A 15,832-nucleotide genomic window follows, 5' to 3' on the forward strand; every position below is an offset into this window, starting at 1 on the left:
TTTCAATAAATTCATCATATCTACGCACGAATTACTCCAATTTTGTTCATATTCTTGCTTTTTGTTAATTAAAAACAAATTTTGACTTATGATAGATTTGTCTATCTGTCAATAGAATTATTCGAAATATTTGAATGGTGTAAATCGATGCAACACTCGGGGTAGCCTAGAAACTCGTGTAAACATTCGTGAGAAAATTCTGAAAAAGAGCGCATAGTTTTTTTAACACGGAACCGAAGTGATGGAAGGGTTGGAGCTCATAGAACCGACTGAACTTTACAACATTCTCAATCAATCGACCGAATATCCGTGCGTTAGTGATCAAAACTATCTACTGCTATTGGACGCTCGGTCGAAGTGCGAATTCAACGAAAGCCACGTTATCACTTCGAAAAAGTCGCCCGAAGACGACGAAGGGAATTTTATCGTGCCGTACAATGCTGAACTGGAATGTAAAGAGCATGTCATTGTGTACGACGGCAACACGCAGTCGGTTGAAGAGCCAAGTCGAGCCGTTCGAAGCGCCTCGATCATGTTCAACAACGGCAGCAAGAACAACGTGAAAATACTCCGCGGCGGTTACGAAGAATTTTCGGCGCTGTATCCGTTCTTGCGCACGCAGGAGACCATCTACATGCCGCAGGAACTGGAAGATTTCAAAACCTACCCGATAGAAATTATACCCGGTTTGCTTTATCTGGGCAACAAGCGCCAAGGCAGCGCTCCTTACATTTTCAAAGACGTTAAAATTAAGTGCGCCATCAACTGTACGATGAACGAAGCCGAAGACGTTGCTCCAGAGAATCCGGACGTTATAGACGTTCCGGTGACTGATTGCGCGGAGGCTGATATTTCGAAATACTTCGAAAAAGCTTGCCGCGTAATAGACAATTACAAGAACAGGGACCAAGTGGTTTTGGTGTATTCGGATTTAGGAATAAGTCGTAGCGTGGCTATCATTTTGGCGTATTTGATTCATACTTATAATTATCCGTTGGATGCGGCTTATAAGCACGTCCAGCAGTGCGGAATGACCGTGCGTCCGAATCGAGGATTTATTCAACAATTGTCTAAATGGGAAGAAACTAAATTCGGGGAATGCGTAACGGATATCAGTGATCCAAGATTGTAAGATGTATCTGAGCTAGTAATTCACTCCTCTCCTGCCAAAATAAACTTATAGATTAAGATAATTAGTTGATTCTGCAGAGCCGTCGGAACAGGGGTGGCAAAAGCCGCCCCACTTTTTTGCTTAACCAAAAATTTGTTTGTGCTTTTTCAAAAGCTCGATGTAGTGCGTAGCAGCTCGTCGTTCTGTGTACTAGGTGGTTGCTCACGACTTATTGAATTTTCAAAATTTTTCTGGGGGAGGGCCCCCACACCCGGAAAAAAGCCGGAAATTCGGAAAAAAGCCTCGCCACTGAAAAATCCCTTCCGCAACGGCTCTGCTCTGAGCGAGCGATCTATCGCATAAAAAGCTACGTTTTTATTTCAAGTTGATAAAGGCTCCAATTACAGGAACAATCATCCAGTTTCCACATTTCAGTTACTGTACTCTCTTTTTTTTTCACTAGAATTCTAAGAAGACAAATTCTAAATCGTGTGCCACCAGTATCGGTGTCGCGGTGACTATCTATCATCATGTGATGAGTTTCTGTCTTCTGTTTAAGTTTTATGGGAGACAAGTTGATAATTCTTTATGGGCAAATACGGATTTTGATTGCTGAGCCATCAATGATCTGTGAGGCATAGATAATATGTAAATTCCGGTTGTCTCGAAATAAAAGGACCGCCTCAGAACGTCTACTGCGTATGGGGCATAGTTTTTTAACTGATTCTATAGGATCATTCTTTAAGTGCGTACGCATAAAATTAGAAGTTTTCAACGCAAAATCCGCCATAAAGCAACAGACAAATATACGCAATTGCACTGGGCTCGGCCCTCCCCAATGCGTACACATAATAAATGAATGACCCCTTATTGTTTGTTGTTCATAAATTATGATGTCAAAAATATTGTTACGTATAAGTTATGAGATTGTAATCTGTTTACTGGTGGTTGAATAAAAAAATTAATTTTTCATGAAATTTTTCGATGAATGAATTTTAAATCTAGTACATATATACAATTGTTTCAATTTTGATTTACGTGAGTTTAAATTTAAGCTCAAAAATGACGGTGTCAATCGTTTCAATTTTGTCATAAAATAAAAGTACCCGTATGTCTAATAATAGTTGGTATTCTCGGTAAAGTGCGCTCACGATGAGTAACCGATGACTCATGTAAACAATTCCCGCCCTTGTAAGCTCGGAAATGTCCGTGAAGCGATATCGACCAATGGGAATCGGGAACTCGTCGCTCGGTGAATTCCGGCAGGCTGAAGGCGCAGCGCTACGTGCTCTATAAATATCGACGCAGTCTATGACGTGTCTGTTACTTCACACGCAGACTCATCGTACGTCGCAGTTGTGAATTAAAAGACTACAAAAAGCAGCTTAAATCACGTTTTTCGAAGAGTTTTTTTCATCGGACTTATCAACGACTAGATCATATCAATCATGGTAAGTGTTTTAGTGCTATTTTGCTGCCATAATATTAAAGACTCTTAATGATCGTGATCATGTAATCATTACCGCACGTGCGATGTTGGTTCGCGTGCGTCACATTGGCCATGATGGTGTGACGTCACGCGAATGAGGTCTCACGTGGTACCGCGGTAGCCTGTTCGTCTGTGACGTCATTTTAAATCTTTGCCGTTGAAACCCTTTGTACATAAAATGGGAGTAAATTGGTTGCAAACTTCTTGACGACCGTAGCCTTGATTACCTTTCGCTACGAAAACCTCTACACGTAGTCATTATGTACTTGAAGCGGCCACTTGACACTGTTTGGTTATGGTGGTGGTATCATGATGGAATCCCTGCCAGGAAATGTGTTCAACCTAGTTTCTCATACAAAGGACCTCATGATCGTTTATCGCTGAAGAGTCGAGGTTAAATGATCAACCAACTTTTTCCTTTCTATAATTTATGCCAGACCTTTTCCCTTTATATTTTACCGCCAGATTTTTTGCAAGACGTTATTTAGAGACATTCCATCAATACAATGTACAAACAAAGACAAGCGGGTTGTGTTGGCTCCAGGCTACATTTGCAGTTCACAATGTATGGCTGCACCTTTTTCGATGCTATAAATCTACATGCATTAGCATCTAATACATGTAGGCCTTCAGTGTGCTGCCATAAATGCATGAATCATAGTTTATGCACCAGCTGTGCTTCTAACTGTACATGTCTGGGTGATTTTCACATTGATTATACACGTCAAATTGTCAGATTAGACCTAGTATCATATTCGGCTGTGTACTACTGTACTGTCATTACTGGCTTATAAATTATCCAATATGCAAGGAGGGAAGTCACTTGATGAAAGCCTTAACTACCTTCAAGCATTAAAATCATACATCGTGCCAGCTGCTGGGGCATCAACTTTGCCATGGAGACATTTATAAACTTCCAGTTGGGAACTGATTAGAAAATACTTGTTCCATCACCTTCTGATAGCCGAAGATACATTACCGGATCAAACTTTACCCATGCAAGAAAAACTTCAAAATGCCACTTATACCATCTTGATCAGTTGCAGATGTCAAGACCTATCCAGCAGCAATGCGCGTCGAAAACCTATAATGGAGATAAGTTAGGATTCCGTGTACAGAAGGAGAATCAACTAAGCGCAATAACTAAAACAATTGCCATTTTAAAACCCTCGCAGGGGTAAACCTTTTCATATACCCGGTAAAACCGTATTTTCCTGGTTTGGTATATGTCTACGGTTTTATCGGCCATCAGCTCATGGAATTGATTTCGATTCTTTCTTTCAGCGTGAATGTATCTCCATCCATGTCGGACAGGCCGGTGTACAGATGGGCAATGCCTGTTGGGAGCTGTATTGTCTGGAGCACGGTATCCAGCCCGATGGTCGAATGCCCAGCGATAAAACTATCGGAGGCGGCGACGACAGTTTCAACACGTTCTTCAGCGAAACCGGCGCCGGTAAACACGTGCCCCGAGCCGTGTTCGTCGACCTGGAACCAACCGTAGTCGGTAAGTTGACTCGAAATGTATCTTCGGCCTAAGAGAGCCATCCCCTAGTGTTTGAAGTTCAAAAATGTCGGTGTTGAAATCCTGATCATATACCCGTATATAAATAGTGTGACGACCACAAATTCTATGAAACTGTGATAAGGGGTCACGTGGGGTTGCAGGGTCGAGGCTGCATGCAGACTGGTACCTGATGGGTTTTTTCAAATTACTTCAAATGTTTGAAATGTGATTTTGTCTTTATCATTACAGATGAGGTCCGTACTGGAACCTACCGTCAACTGTTCCACCCCGAACAACTGATCACCGGTAAAGAAGATGCCGCCAATAACTACGCTCGTGGTCACTACACGATTGGTAAAGAGCTTGTCGACCTGGTTCTCGACCGAATCAGAAAGTTAGCCGACCAATGTACCGGTCTCCAGGGTTTCCTGATCTTCCACTCGTTCGGCGGAGGTACCGGGTCCGGTTTTACCTCCCTGTTGATGGAACGACTGTCCGTCGATTATGGAAAGAAATCCAAACTCGAGTTCGCCGTTTACCCAGCCCCACAGATTTCAACAGCCGTCGTCGAGCCGTACAACTCCATCTTGACCACGCATACCACTCTGGAGCACTCCGACTGCGCATTCATGGTCGACAACGAAGCCATCTACGATATCTGTCGTCGTAACTTGGACATCGAAAGACCTTCTTACACAAACCTGAATCGTCTTATTGGTCAGATAGTCAGCTCTATCACCGCTTCTCTTCGTTTCGATGGTGCTTTGAACGTCGATTTGACCGAGTTCCAGACGAATTTGGTACCGTACCCGCGAATTCACTTCCCTCTGGCCACCTACGCCCCGGTCATCTCCGCTGAGAAAGCTTACCACGAGCAGTTGACCGTTGCTGAAATCACCAACGCTTGTTTCGAGCCGTCAAATCAACTTGTAAAATGCGACCCACGTCACGGTAAATACATGGCCTGTTGTATGCTGTACCGCGGAGATGTCGTCCCCAAAGACGTCAACGCCGCCATCGCCACCATCAAGACCAAGAGAACCATCCAGTTCGTCGATTGGTGTCCGACCGGTTTCAAAGTCGGTATCAACTACCAGCCGCCGACTGTCGTACCGGGAGGTGATCTGGCTAAGGTACAGAGAGCCGTCTGCATGTTGAGTAACACGACCGCTATCGCTGAAGCCTGGGCTCGTCTCGATCACAAGTTCGATCTGATGTACGCCAAACGCGCGTTCGTTCACTGGTACGTCGGCGAGGGTATGGAAGAGGGCGAGTTCTCCGAGGCTCGCGAAGATTTGGCCGCGTTGGAGAAAGATTACGAAGAAGTTGGCGTCGACTCGACGGAAGACGGCGAAGAAGATGAACTCGACGAAGAATATTGAACGATGTAGAACGGCCTCTCGACAATCGTCTTAAGAATGTATAACAAATTCAAATTCTCTGTCTTTCGTTATATATATATATATATATATATATATATATATATATATATATATATATATATATATATATATATATATATATATATATATATATATATATATATATATATATATATCCCTGTCGCTTTTTGTCCGTGCATTTAAACTTTAATAATAGAACATTAAAAAATGACTAACTACGTCATCGATCAAGCACATCTCAATGTTTTCACTTTCTATACGAATTTATCCATTTATCCACGTAACTAACGACATCATTTAAAGTAGAGCTGCTCAACGCGACCGCGGGTTTTCGTTGAACCCGGGTACAACGCGCTAGTGTAGACGCGGTTTTTACAAGGTTAACCTTTAGGAAACCGACATCCGAACGACGTAACCTCGCCAACCCGGAAACTTGGGACCAGCAGTAAAATCGGTCCTATAAGTCTGAGCTAAGTATAGAAAAGTTACGTTCGGAAGTCAGAAAAATGAAAAATAATTTTTGCCCGAGTCAGTTGAAAGTCAGAGAGGTCTACTGTACATCGATAAGAAAAGAGACAACCGAATGTAAGTTCCGTTCTGGGCGCCACCTACATGTATCAAGTGAATCAACTTAAGTTCGATCCGGCATCAACGGTAACTATTCAGGTAGAATTTAGGCGTGGTCTATTATAAACCGTACACGGTGATCTATGCGATATGCGTTATTAAACTCTAGGGGTCAATCACAATAGAATGACAATCATAATAACATTTTTATATTCATACTTTTAACGTTGTTTTATTTAACGAATTACAATAAATAATTTTCTTTTATTCATATATACACCGATTAATGTAAAATGCCGTATTCCAATCAAAGCTGCGATGATGACATTGAACCATTTTATGTTCTTAAAACCGCTCCGTCGGACCTCTTGTCGCGAGAACCTGTATAGCAACGAAGCAGCTTTCGGCGAAAGAAATTGACCTCAATTTTTGATTGACCCCGCTGCGTTCAGCTCATCCCGGACACGATGAACTAACTAAAGGACTATAACAAGGGCGGATCTAGGTTTCTTTGAAGGGATGGACTTGAAAATTGGAACAGGCATTTGAAAAGGGCAGATTTGGGCTGCACTAGATACGTTGCTGGGGTTCTGGTGACCCTCCAACGAAAAAATTAGGACAAAAGGGGCTTTTTGGCTTTATAAAATTCGTTTTGAAAAACAATGTTTCCAGTCTGGTTGGAGGGCACATTTGAATTTTGCAGATGGGGTAGACCAGTCCACGACACACAGTCCACACCTCTTGTTAAGGACTCATTACTCATTTTATCACCGCACATAGAATCAAGTGATTTTCACAGGCTAGTATTTTTCAATCTTTCGTATAGTTGGAGACTAAAAATAGATTCAGTGTAACCGCAGTGTGTCAACAAATGTTTACATTTCATCATGAACAACGCACAACGCATTTATGAATGAATATGCGGGGAAAACGATACCGGTGCCCGTGTGGATGCGGTTGTAATCCCCTCAGGAATCAGAGCGATAACTGATGAATTTTTGTCGTTGTTGTTGTAAAAGCTGATAGTGCATTGATACGATACATGTATAATATCCCTTTACCGTCAGAAACACGATTAAAATAGATTTGTAACGTTACGTTACTGGATTTCAGCTTTATTAAAGCTTCTCCAACCTCTGGCCTGGAACCTGCAGCCCGTCAGACTTACTCGCCAACAAGGCTTCACATCTAAATAAAAATAAATGTGGAGCCTTGGCGATGTGGATACTGAGGAGACCAATCATCCTGACATTGAAAATGGACTAGGAAATTGTCCAGAAACGCCAGATTTTAGCATTTCATCAACCATGCACCCAAAACGAAAAAAAAATTTGGTTTTGAGTCCATGCATCAACTGTGATCGCTTATATTTCACACTGATAAGAAATGTCTGAAAAGTGGTTCCAGGCTGCAGATTGTTACCTGCATTCAGGACAAATCGTTCAAGAAAACTTCATTTCATATATTTAAACCTGTCACGTGAATGTACGTTCCTGACACGTGTAGTTACATAATTTGACACCTCATTATATATGATACATATCAAATTGTCTATTTTGCTATAGGATTGATTTATAGATAATAAAAGTTTAGAAAAGAAGTAAAATGCATCAAGATAACTTGAGAAATCGTGTATATGAGCGTCGTAAGATAAAATATATATAAATATTCGTTGAAATCTACATTTACAGTTTATAGGAAAATGATAAAAATATATAATGACCCAAGATGTTTTACAATACATTAGATTATCTTCATACCATTGCACAGTCGCTATCGTTTTTCAGTTTGGACCCACTCCATCGTAATAGCATGCTCTTACAATAGATAAAATGTACCCAGGAGTTGATTGCCTCGGAAAACCGCCGGTCTGAGAGAATATAATTTTAAATTGGCCTACTCCTATTCACCGTGGTCATGACTAAACACTGTTTCGACTGCCCCATCATACCTGACGGGGATAATCTATTAGTCCCGCTAGATCCAAGGCAAGTGGAGTTCACAATATCGTATCGTTGATTAGCATCGCCATCTTTAATTTGATCGTCCAGGCTTGATGTGTTCGGGACAACGCCCGAGACATGAACTTCCACATGACATTAGTCAATCAGCACATTTTGAATCTAAATGGTGAAAGTCTGGAGGGGTGGTTTTAGAGCGAAGGTACTGCAGCCCTCTTATATATCTCAATCTATAGCCGCGCAATCTGAAAGATCGGAAATAGCGCCAGATACTGTTGATTAAGTTCCCAGGATGTGCAAAAAAATCAAGTATAGCGATCTGTCTTGATGCTATTCGCCATTCTGATTTCTTCTATTGTCATTTACCAATTTGAAGAAGATGGTGACTTGCCGGTCATCCAGTTTTCCCAAACCAGCACATAAAGCCTTCCATAGAAGCTGACTGTTCTTTAGATCCAAAAAGTAAGATAATCAATAATTCCATCACAGAAAACATGGCCGCGAGACGATTTAATTCGTTATTGTAGAAGCGGCCATCTTTTATGGAAGGCTCTTTTTAAACGATACTTATATGTAACAGCATTTCCAAATACATAATACATTATAAAATTGTTTATTTGAATATCTTGCTCGAGCACAGCATCAAAGAAAATTCTGAAAGAAAAAATGCATTATATGTAGGTATAATTATTTAACTTCATCCACCATTCATTTTACAGTACACTGATCGGGTTCATAATTCTCCGCCTGCTCCGCAGGATTCGAACCCATGAACACTCGTTTGATGAGACGAGTATCAAAAGACTATAGTCGGCAACTTCCTTATTTTCTAAATGCAAGGATCACCCGGGAGGATCACGGGCTCGATTCATGGTAGTCGTCGAGTTTTCTCTCTATTCTGGGGCCAGTTGCACAGTCGTGACTTAAGTCCAAAAGTGGTCTTAAATCTTAAGACTGGTCTTATTGTTGGATTGGCTATAGAACTTAGTTGATCTTAGACTGGTCTTAAGTGTAAGCCATGACTATGCAACCGGCCCAGGGGTTGAGGGAGAGAATTTCAAGAAAAAGAGACGTACAGTGGAATAAACAGGATCAATATCTTACCTTCGTAGTTAATTTTCCCATCTCTATCCAAGTCAGCTTCTTTCATCATCTCTTGCACGTCTGAGTCGGACAGCTTCTCTCCGAGACCGCCGAGCACTGATTTCAACTCCTCCGCCGTGATGTAACCGTCTCCGTCTTTGTCGAATACGTTAAAAGCCTGTTGCATTTCTTTGATATCCTCGGGTTGCGCTCGTTCCCGTCTGAGCATCATGTCGATGAACTCTTTGAATTCAATCGAATTGTTTCCTAAATATTTCGGGAGAGAGAGGTACTTTTTGACGCGGCAAAATCGTTACAATAATGTTTTTTTCACATCTAACAACTACTATATATGCCTTATTGAAAGGGTACTGTGCGAGATGATGTGCATTGTATAAACCTTTCAGTTTTCTTATTAGAAATACCGGTATAAACTCAATCTACAGCTCATAAGGGAAATTCACTGACCATCTTTATCGAAAGCGGACATAAACTTCTGTAGCTCCTCGTCGGTTGGATCGTGGCCTAACGTCTTCATCAGCGATTTCAGTTCTTCGATGCTGATCTTGCCATCGCCATCTTTGTCAAACCTGTTGAACGCTTCTCTCAACTCTAAAAAAACAACGTTTATATCAGCTTTATGTATTTAATTCAAAGTTTGGTTAGTAATTACTTCTTTTTGACGTGCCCTTTCGAATTCCAACAAAGATTCATGATCCGATGCCCTTAAATCAGGACAAACTTCCCGGCAAGGTGATACTATATTAAAGCTTTTATGCAAATTTAGCATGATTATCGGCATAACTACATATTACGTCAAAACGTGAAACATGAACGGCAAATGTTTTGGTCCGGCCAAGGCCAACCCTGCTACCGGCCATGGGGATAATATATTTCATAGGGGCGAGCCCAGGCCCAACTGTAGAGGGTAGCATACGATTCACGACAAACAGGGGGTATGGGTACCTTGTTTTTGAAAATTTTGAAATCTATTGCTTTTTGGCATAATTCCCAAGCATTTCCGAGGCACAACATTTTCACGACAGTGTGCCTTAGGTGCTATACCGTTTGAATCCGAGCCGCTGTAAATTCGGAATTAACTACCGGAGCTTTAAGCTGAAATTCGACATACGACCCAGCGGGTAACTTGGTGATTAGTGAATATCAATTAAAGGTATATTTGTATATCGCATCACGAACAGCGATGGACGTAAATATAACGTGCACACCGAGCGCGCGCTCGTAGAAAATGACACACCCTGTATAATGTAACTACATAGATCCGCTATAACAAAAACCCGCTAGTGATTCTACAATCATTAATTTCTACACGCATCGCGGTATAAGACTCTAATCAATTATTGGAGCCTGCGATTTTTTTGGTGATGATTCGACTTCTAACAAGCCATCGGCGACAACCAGGTTCTGGGGCTTGGGCTTGTCGTCATGACGTATGCATGAGCCAACTCCGGAATTTCCGTGTGTTAGTTCCCATTGCATTTTGGGTATGTTGTATCTAGGCCTACTAGGTAAATTTTGTCAAGACAACTCTTTGAATTTCGACGCCTTTCTTCAGTTATGAGGTCATCTTCAAGGTCATGTCACTTAACTGTTTGAATTTCGACTCCTCTTCAAGGTCATGTCGCTGAAAAACTTAGATTTTAGTGCCTAGTTCTGCCGTTAGGTGGTGCACTGGACCCATTCTTTGCACCGCACAACAAGACCCCATACTAACTTTTTACGGTACCCAAGTAACATCTACGAGCTATCATCCCAACGTTACGTCAAGCTCGATCACAGACCGACACAGGAGAAGAAGGAAGCCCGAAAACCAATAACGGAAAATGTAGAATAGCCGCGCAACGGCGTCGAATAGTTTAGATTTAATATCATTTGATATCGAATTTTACTTTCAGATTTGTAAGTTTCAGGGGCTGGTTTTATAGACTAGTATGATCTTTGACCCGGGGTGAACTTTATACACATTAATGGAAAATCTACGAAAATAATGCGTAATTTGATTATGTTTGAGTTAGCGAATGGTATCAATCCGCGGCCTGGACCACACCCCTCACACATTCGATAATGCATCACTATTCTTTCAATTTTTAATCGCCCGGGCTTCGCACGTTTTCATGGCTTCACCTGATGCATTTTCATTTGGACATTTTATTTACATTTGATCGTCGCCCCGATGTTCAGCACTTCGCCTAATACACTCGAATTGATCGTGAGTTTAAGATTTGAAAATAGACTAAAAACACCAGACATAAGCATAAGCGTTGTCTATTTGATACTCTTCAGGACGTCATCAAAGAAATTTTTATGTACAATTGAACTGAAATTAAAAATGAACAACAAACGACAGACACTTGGCACGTGTCCCAAAACTCTATGAGAGAGCTGTCGATACGCGGATTGTCTATTTTTATGTAGAGCCAATCAAACGATGCGAACCGATCGAAACCCCGATGTATTATACAACATACTGTAAGAAATGAAAATTATGCGGTTTCGTTGACTGTACGTCGTATGAATACATTATTTTTTCTACGATTTTCGTTAAAAAAGAATCGATAATTAAAAACTTACTCTTCATGTTGTTCTCGTCGTAGTGATTTTCCTGCAAAGAGAGAAACAGCAGATCATCACATATGAATCAGTCGGATTCGATATAGATCGATTGCGGCGGTTACGTCGTTGATCGGATTAGCGACAACAGCCAATCACAGCGAAGCTCTATGGATATCGATGATTGATTGGTGCATTCCAATGCATACGCAATCGCTTACGTCGCATTGAGACATTTCAAGCGGCCTAAAATATCCGCCTAGAAATTCGAGTCATACCGGGTACAAATCTTAGGCAGGTTTCGACTTCAACGTATTCCGCTTTAGGAATATACCGTGACAGGATTACATTAAACTGTCTCAAACCGGTCGCTTCTATCAGGTTTACAGACGGTGCTATACTGCTCGAAACTAACGCGCCAGAAGAGAGTATTCCAGAATCGGGTGGGGAAACCTGCCTTTAGAAGCGTTGTGTAGAATATCCATTATCTAACTCGAATTACCACGTAAAAATCACCGTAGCCCATATTGTGACTCGAGGATTCTACCGCAAAAAATCATTCATCATACCTTCATTTGTTGCCTTAATGCGCACGCCAAATTCCCCATAATAAACCGCAGTCAGCATAAGAACTGACGATGAATGTACTGCGAATGAATATACAGAAAGCTGATATACATATGATTTAGACTTTAAAGGCAAGAGAATATTAATTTTTCAGCATCAAACGCTGATGTATGATACTGTAGTCTATACCAGCCTCAGGTCTTTACACGTGTATACAACATGAATAAAAAACGATCACTGCATATTCTATAGATGGATTAGAAAGAGAAGATGCTTGAGGTGACGATGCGAACGTATGATGATTCTGGAACAATGGGTATATACCGGTTCACCGCCAGATGGCGAGAAATAACGTGTCCAAAACGCTTTAAACTGGCTAAATCTATCAAGTTAGGTCTAGATGTACATAGATCCCTCTGGTAGTATGTAAATAGTATGTTGTAAATAACGTTTGTTACGTTTTAAAATACTTTTATTTCATGTTTTTGTAAATAATTGTAAATATAGTTTTTTTCCTTCATATACCATAGAAATGGTTGGAATGTAATAGATATTCGTATCCGTATTCGTAAAATGTAAATGCGTAACGTTTTTGGGGATGAATTAAATTTTCTTTTTGATATTGTACCCTACACTTACTGAACTTCGCGAAACCATTCCTAATTTAGACACATTTTGAAAGTTTGACATATTAAAGAATTCCAAATTTCCAATTAGCACAATTCATTAAAGATGGTTTGGAAATGTATATATTCCTCCTGTAGTGTAATGTTAATGTTATGTTTTGAGTAATAATAGTATTTCGTTATATAAAGCTTTGATTTTCTTTACTTCGAAATGAATATGAAAAATGAATATATCATATTCATTGAATATGAAGCGCTGCAACTCGCAAACTAAACCAGCGAACCTAGCGGATCCTCAATTGCCACAGTACACCCAGAAAGTGATCGTCCCGCAGCGAATTAAAATCAACTAAATATAAGATCATCGCGTATAAACGATGTGAATATGGTGCCTATATCCTTTCATCTAGTTTTAACATTGATCATTAAAGAATTATCACGAATCTATTCGGCAAAACCCATTTGACTAAATTACGAGTTTTTTCTTTCAAGTATATGGGAAATTTGTATGTATTTTGATATGAAATTCGATCGGCGATAAGTCAGCTAAGTTCAACCAACGCTCGACGGGAAACTGCCTACGTGGTTTGTAATAAACTCAGCATGGATAATTCAATAAACTTGAATCAAAGAGGCTCCCGATTATCGTCTGAAACACTGGAGGGATTTCGCGCATCGTGCTTGTTCAAATAAGACCAATTCTCATCCCTCAGCAGAAGATCGATAACTGCACGTTTTCAAAATAGTCAGAATAGTCAGAATAAGTTACTTTACACGTGCGTGGTGGTGTAACCCCTTAAAGATGTTCACTATATTCAACTCCCAGAGCATCGGCGTTTATTTTGCTATCTGCAAATTGTAATTCATTTCCATAGTGATCGTGTGCAAATAATAGATATTGTTTAGACAAAATAACGATTGAATCACTTTGAATGCATAATATATGAACACGCCGCCGCGCACCCGTTCCGTTTTTTATTCCGGCGTTCATGACATTTCGAAAAACAGAGATAGTCGTCGTTCTAATTCCTCGATACATGATACGCTGTAACTAATGAAACGTGGAAAGTGTCGGTATATTAAAAGTACCACCGGGTGCAGACCGTATTAGCTGTACTACGAAATCCGAAAATAAGCAAGCTTTAAACTCCACAAATCAGCAAAGCTATATAAAAAAAAAGAATGCACCGATATATATGAAAAAAATAGATTTTGCAGACTTTCCGGGGGCAACGTCCCTTTACCTTTCGATTTTCGAATATAGATCTCAAAGACTTTCTAGAGGCCCATCTCTTTACTTTTTAACATCGAGTCGATAAGGTACTCGCCCAATCAAGCCTATATACGGTACTCGCCTAATCGAGAGTACCCGGTATATACGTAACGCTACATGCTCTTTATACGTGGTTTTATACTTATGCACAGGACATACACCTTGATAATGAATAGCCACAAGACGTTAACAGATACAGACGTAAGCAGATTAGGATATTCGTAATATCAAAAATAAAAAAAAGCATTTCCAAAATAAGTCTTAATGTCTCAGAGAGACATGGCAGTTTTAAACCACATGCATATGCTTCGATATTACCTTTCTGTTCGCGCTCGCAAAATTACCCATTATTCTACTAATAGACTGTAGATTTTACGTATAAATCCTTGTTACGAATAGTGATAATAACTGATATCCAACACCTAGAATCAACGCGACAAGATCAGACTCGATGATCAGTTGCTGCGGTGTACGTTATATAGTGGTTATCGCGAATTTCGCACTAGCAGATCAACCAGGAGTTCCCGTCCTAAACCGCGTATATATATTTATGCCGTGATGGCCTCGTTGACGCGTCCTCAAGGGTCGCGTTGTAATTCGTGAATCTGATTTTTCATCAGCTTCATATATTCTGCACTATTTGCAGAGTCTCTAGTTACGTATATAAGAACATTTTTCCTACACCGTTTTGAGGATGACTGCCCGCTAACAGCCAAAACGGTGGTTTTGGTTTAATGAGATTTCGTTTAATGAGATATTGTTTCTGAAAAGGTTCTCGAAGAAAAATACCGGGGTACTTGTATGCATTCAACGTATTTTTGGCTTATGAAATTATTCGATTTTCCAGGTTATACATTTAGTTATTTCATTGAAGGGGTCCACAATATTTTGAAACGCCGATACCGTCACTCTCTATACGGCCAAAATCTCAGATCCCTGGATGCAGAATTAACTCATCGATAATTGGATAATTTCAACCCTAAACTGTGTGTAATTTGACCCTGATTCTGGTGCCGGTGGTGTGTCGAGACATGACTGTATTTTTAAACTATGGTGACCACACCCGTGTTTGTGATAGTGGCAGCTGAATTGATAATCTAGAGCACAATATGTAAATTAAGCCGACGTTTCTTGCGTTATTCAGTCTGCAGCCACTGACTGTAATCGAGGCATTTTGGCTAATTTTGGAGACCTTATACTTATTGTCACAACGCACGCCACGCTATTAAACAATGAACACAGAAAACACGAAATCAAACATGTTTGATGTCGGAAACATTGTTTTCTGTGTGGTTGCATATAGTCACGGCTTAGACTTGTGACTAGTCTAAGACCAAATTTGTTTTATAGCCAATCTAACAACTTAAGAGCAGTCGTTACATTTAAGACCTTGGATTCAAGCTAACCGCGCAACTGCCCATCCTGCCAACAGGGTCCAGTTCCACAGTTCCGAGTTAGGATTTAACTCCGAGTTAAATCATCGATGATGAACTAATTTTAACTCACAGTTAACTCTAACCCACAACTGTGGAACTGGGTCCTGGTTTCTGTTTCCTATTGCGTCGTGTGCGTTGCATGGGCTATACTAGTAGCGAAGACAGATTCTGCGCGTTGCCGTCCATGGGGGATTTCAATCATGCGAAATGGGGAATGGGCGAAACGGGGAGAGACGAA

At 40.6% G+C, this 15,832-nt stretch overlaps 3 protein-coding genes across 4 annotated transcripts; 2 read left to right on the forward strand and 1 right to left on the reverse strand.

The window, feature by feature from the left end:
* The first annotated feature begins 167 nt into the window (after window positions 1–167).
* On the forward strand, window positions 168–2,129 carry LOC141909700 (serine/threonine/tyrosine-interacting-like protein 1). Its single transcript, XM_074800282.1, has one exon. The coding sequence runs from the start codon at window positions 242–244 to the stop codon at window positions 1,130–1,132; it is 891 nt and encodes a 296-aa protein (XP_074656383.1). The 5' UTR covers window positions 168–241; the 3' UTR covers window positions 1,133–2,129.
* A 270-nt stretch (window positions 2,130–2,399) lies between these two features.
* LOC141910232 (tubulin alpha-2/alpha-4 chain-like) lies at window positions 2,400–5,579 on the forward strand. 2 transcript variants are annotated; one of them, XM_074800949.1, is made up of 4 exons: window positions 2,400–2,562; window positions 3,641–3,798; window positions 3,885–4,107; window positions 4,357–5,579. In XM_074800949.1, exons 3-4 carry the CDS (start codon window positions 3,927–3,929, stop codon window positions 5,487–5,489), a joined length of 1,314 nt encoding a protein of 437 aa, XP_074657050.1. In that variant the 5' UTR covers window positions 2,400–2,562; window positions 3,641–3,798; window positions 3,885–3,926; the 3' UTR covers window positions 5,490–5,579. The 2 variants fall into 2 exon arrangements, with proteins under 2 accessions (XP_074657050.1, XP_074657049.1); XM_074800948.1 differs by lacking the exon at window positions 3,641–3,798 and having other exon boundaries at window positions 2,402–2,562.
* A 3,072-nt stretch (window positions 5,580–8,651) lies between these two features.
* On the reverse strand, window positions 8,652–14,679 carry LOC141910384 (neo-calmodulin-like). The gene is made up of 5 exons (XM_074801119.1): window positions 14,477–14,679; window positions 11,714–11,744; window positions 9,590–9,733; window positions 9,143–9,388; window positions 8,652–8,692 (listed from the first exon to the last, which is right to left on the reverse strand). Exons 1-5 carry the CDS (start codon window positions 14,504–14,506, stop codon window positions 8,652–8,654), a joined length of 492 nt encoding a protein of 163 aa, XP_074657220.1. The 5' UTR covers window positions 14,507–14,679.
* Between the last annotated feature and the right edge of the window lie 1,153 nt (window positions 14,680–15,832).

Source organism: Tubulanus polymorphus, chromosome 8 (assembly GCF_964204645.1).
Source record: "Tubulanus polymorphus chromosome 8, tnTubPoly1.2, whole genome shotgun sequence".
NCBI classification, from domain to species: domain Eukaryota; kingdom Metazoa; phylum Nemertea; class Palaeonemertea; order Tubulaniformes; family Tubulanidae; genus Tubulanus; species Tubulanus polymorphus.

What these genes read in the sequence shown, in the direction of transcription:
- LOC141909700 (XM_074800282.1), top strand. Translation starts at nt 242, where the DNA reads ATGGAAGGGTTGGAGCTCATAGAACCGACTGAACTTTACAACATTCTC.
- LOC141910232 (XM_074800948.1), top strand. An exon ending in CCTGGAACCAACCGTAGTCG is followed by an intron (nt 4,108 to 4,356) that starts GTAAGTTGACTC and finishes TTATCATTACAG; the next exon opens with ATGAGGTCCGTACTGGAACC.
- LOC141910384 (XM_074801119.1), bottom strand. Translation starts at nt 14,506, where the DNA reads ATGGGTAATTTTGCGAGCGCGAACAGAAAG. An exon ending in GTCCGCTTTCGATAAAGATG is followed by an intron (nt 9,389 to 9,589) that starts GTCAGTGAATTT and finishes CGAAATATTTAG; the next exon opens with GAAACAATTCGATTGAATTC. An exon ending in TGGGAAAATTAACTACGAAG is followed by an intron (nt 8,693 to 9,142) that starts GTAAGATATTGA and finishes TTTTTCTTTCAG; the next exon opens with AATTTTCTTTGATGCTGTGC.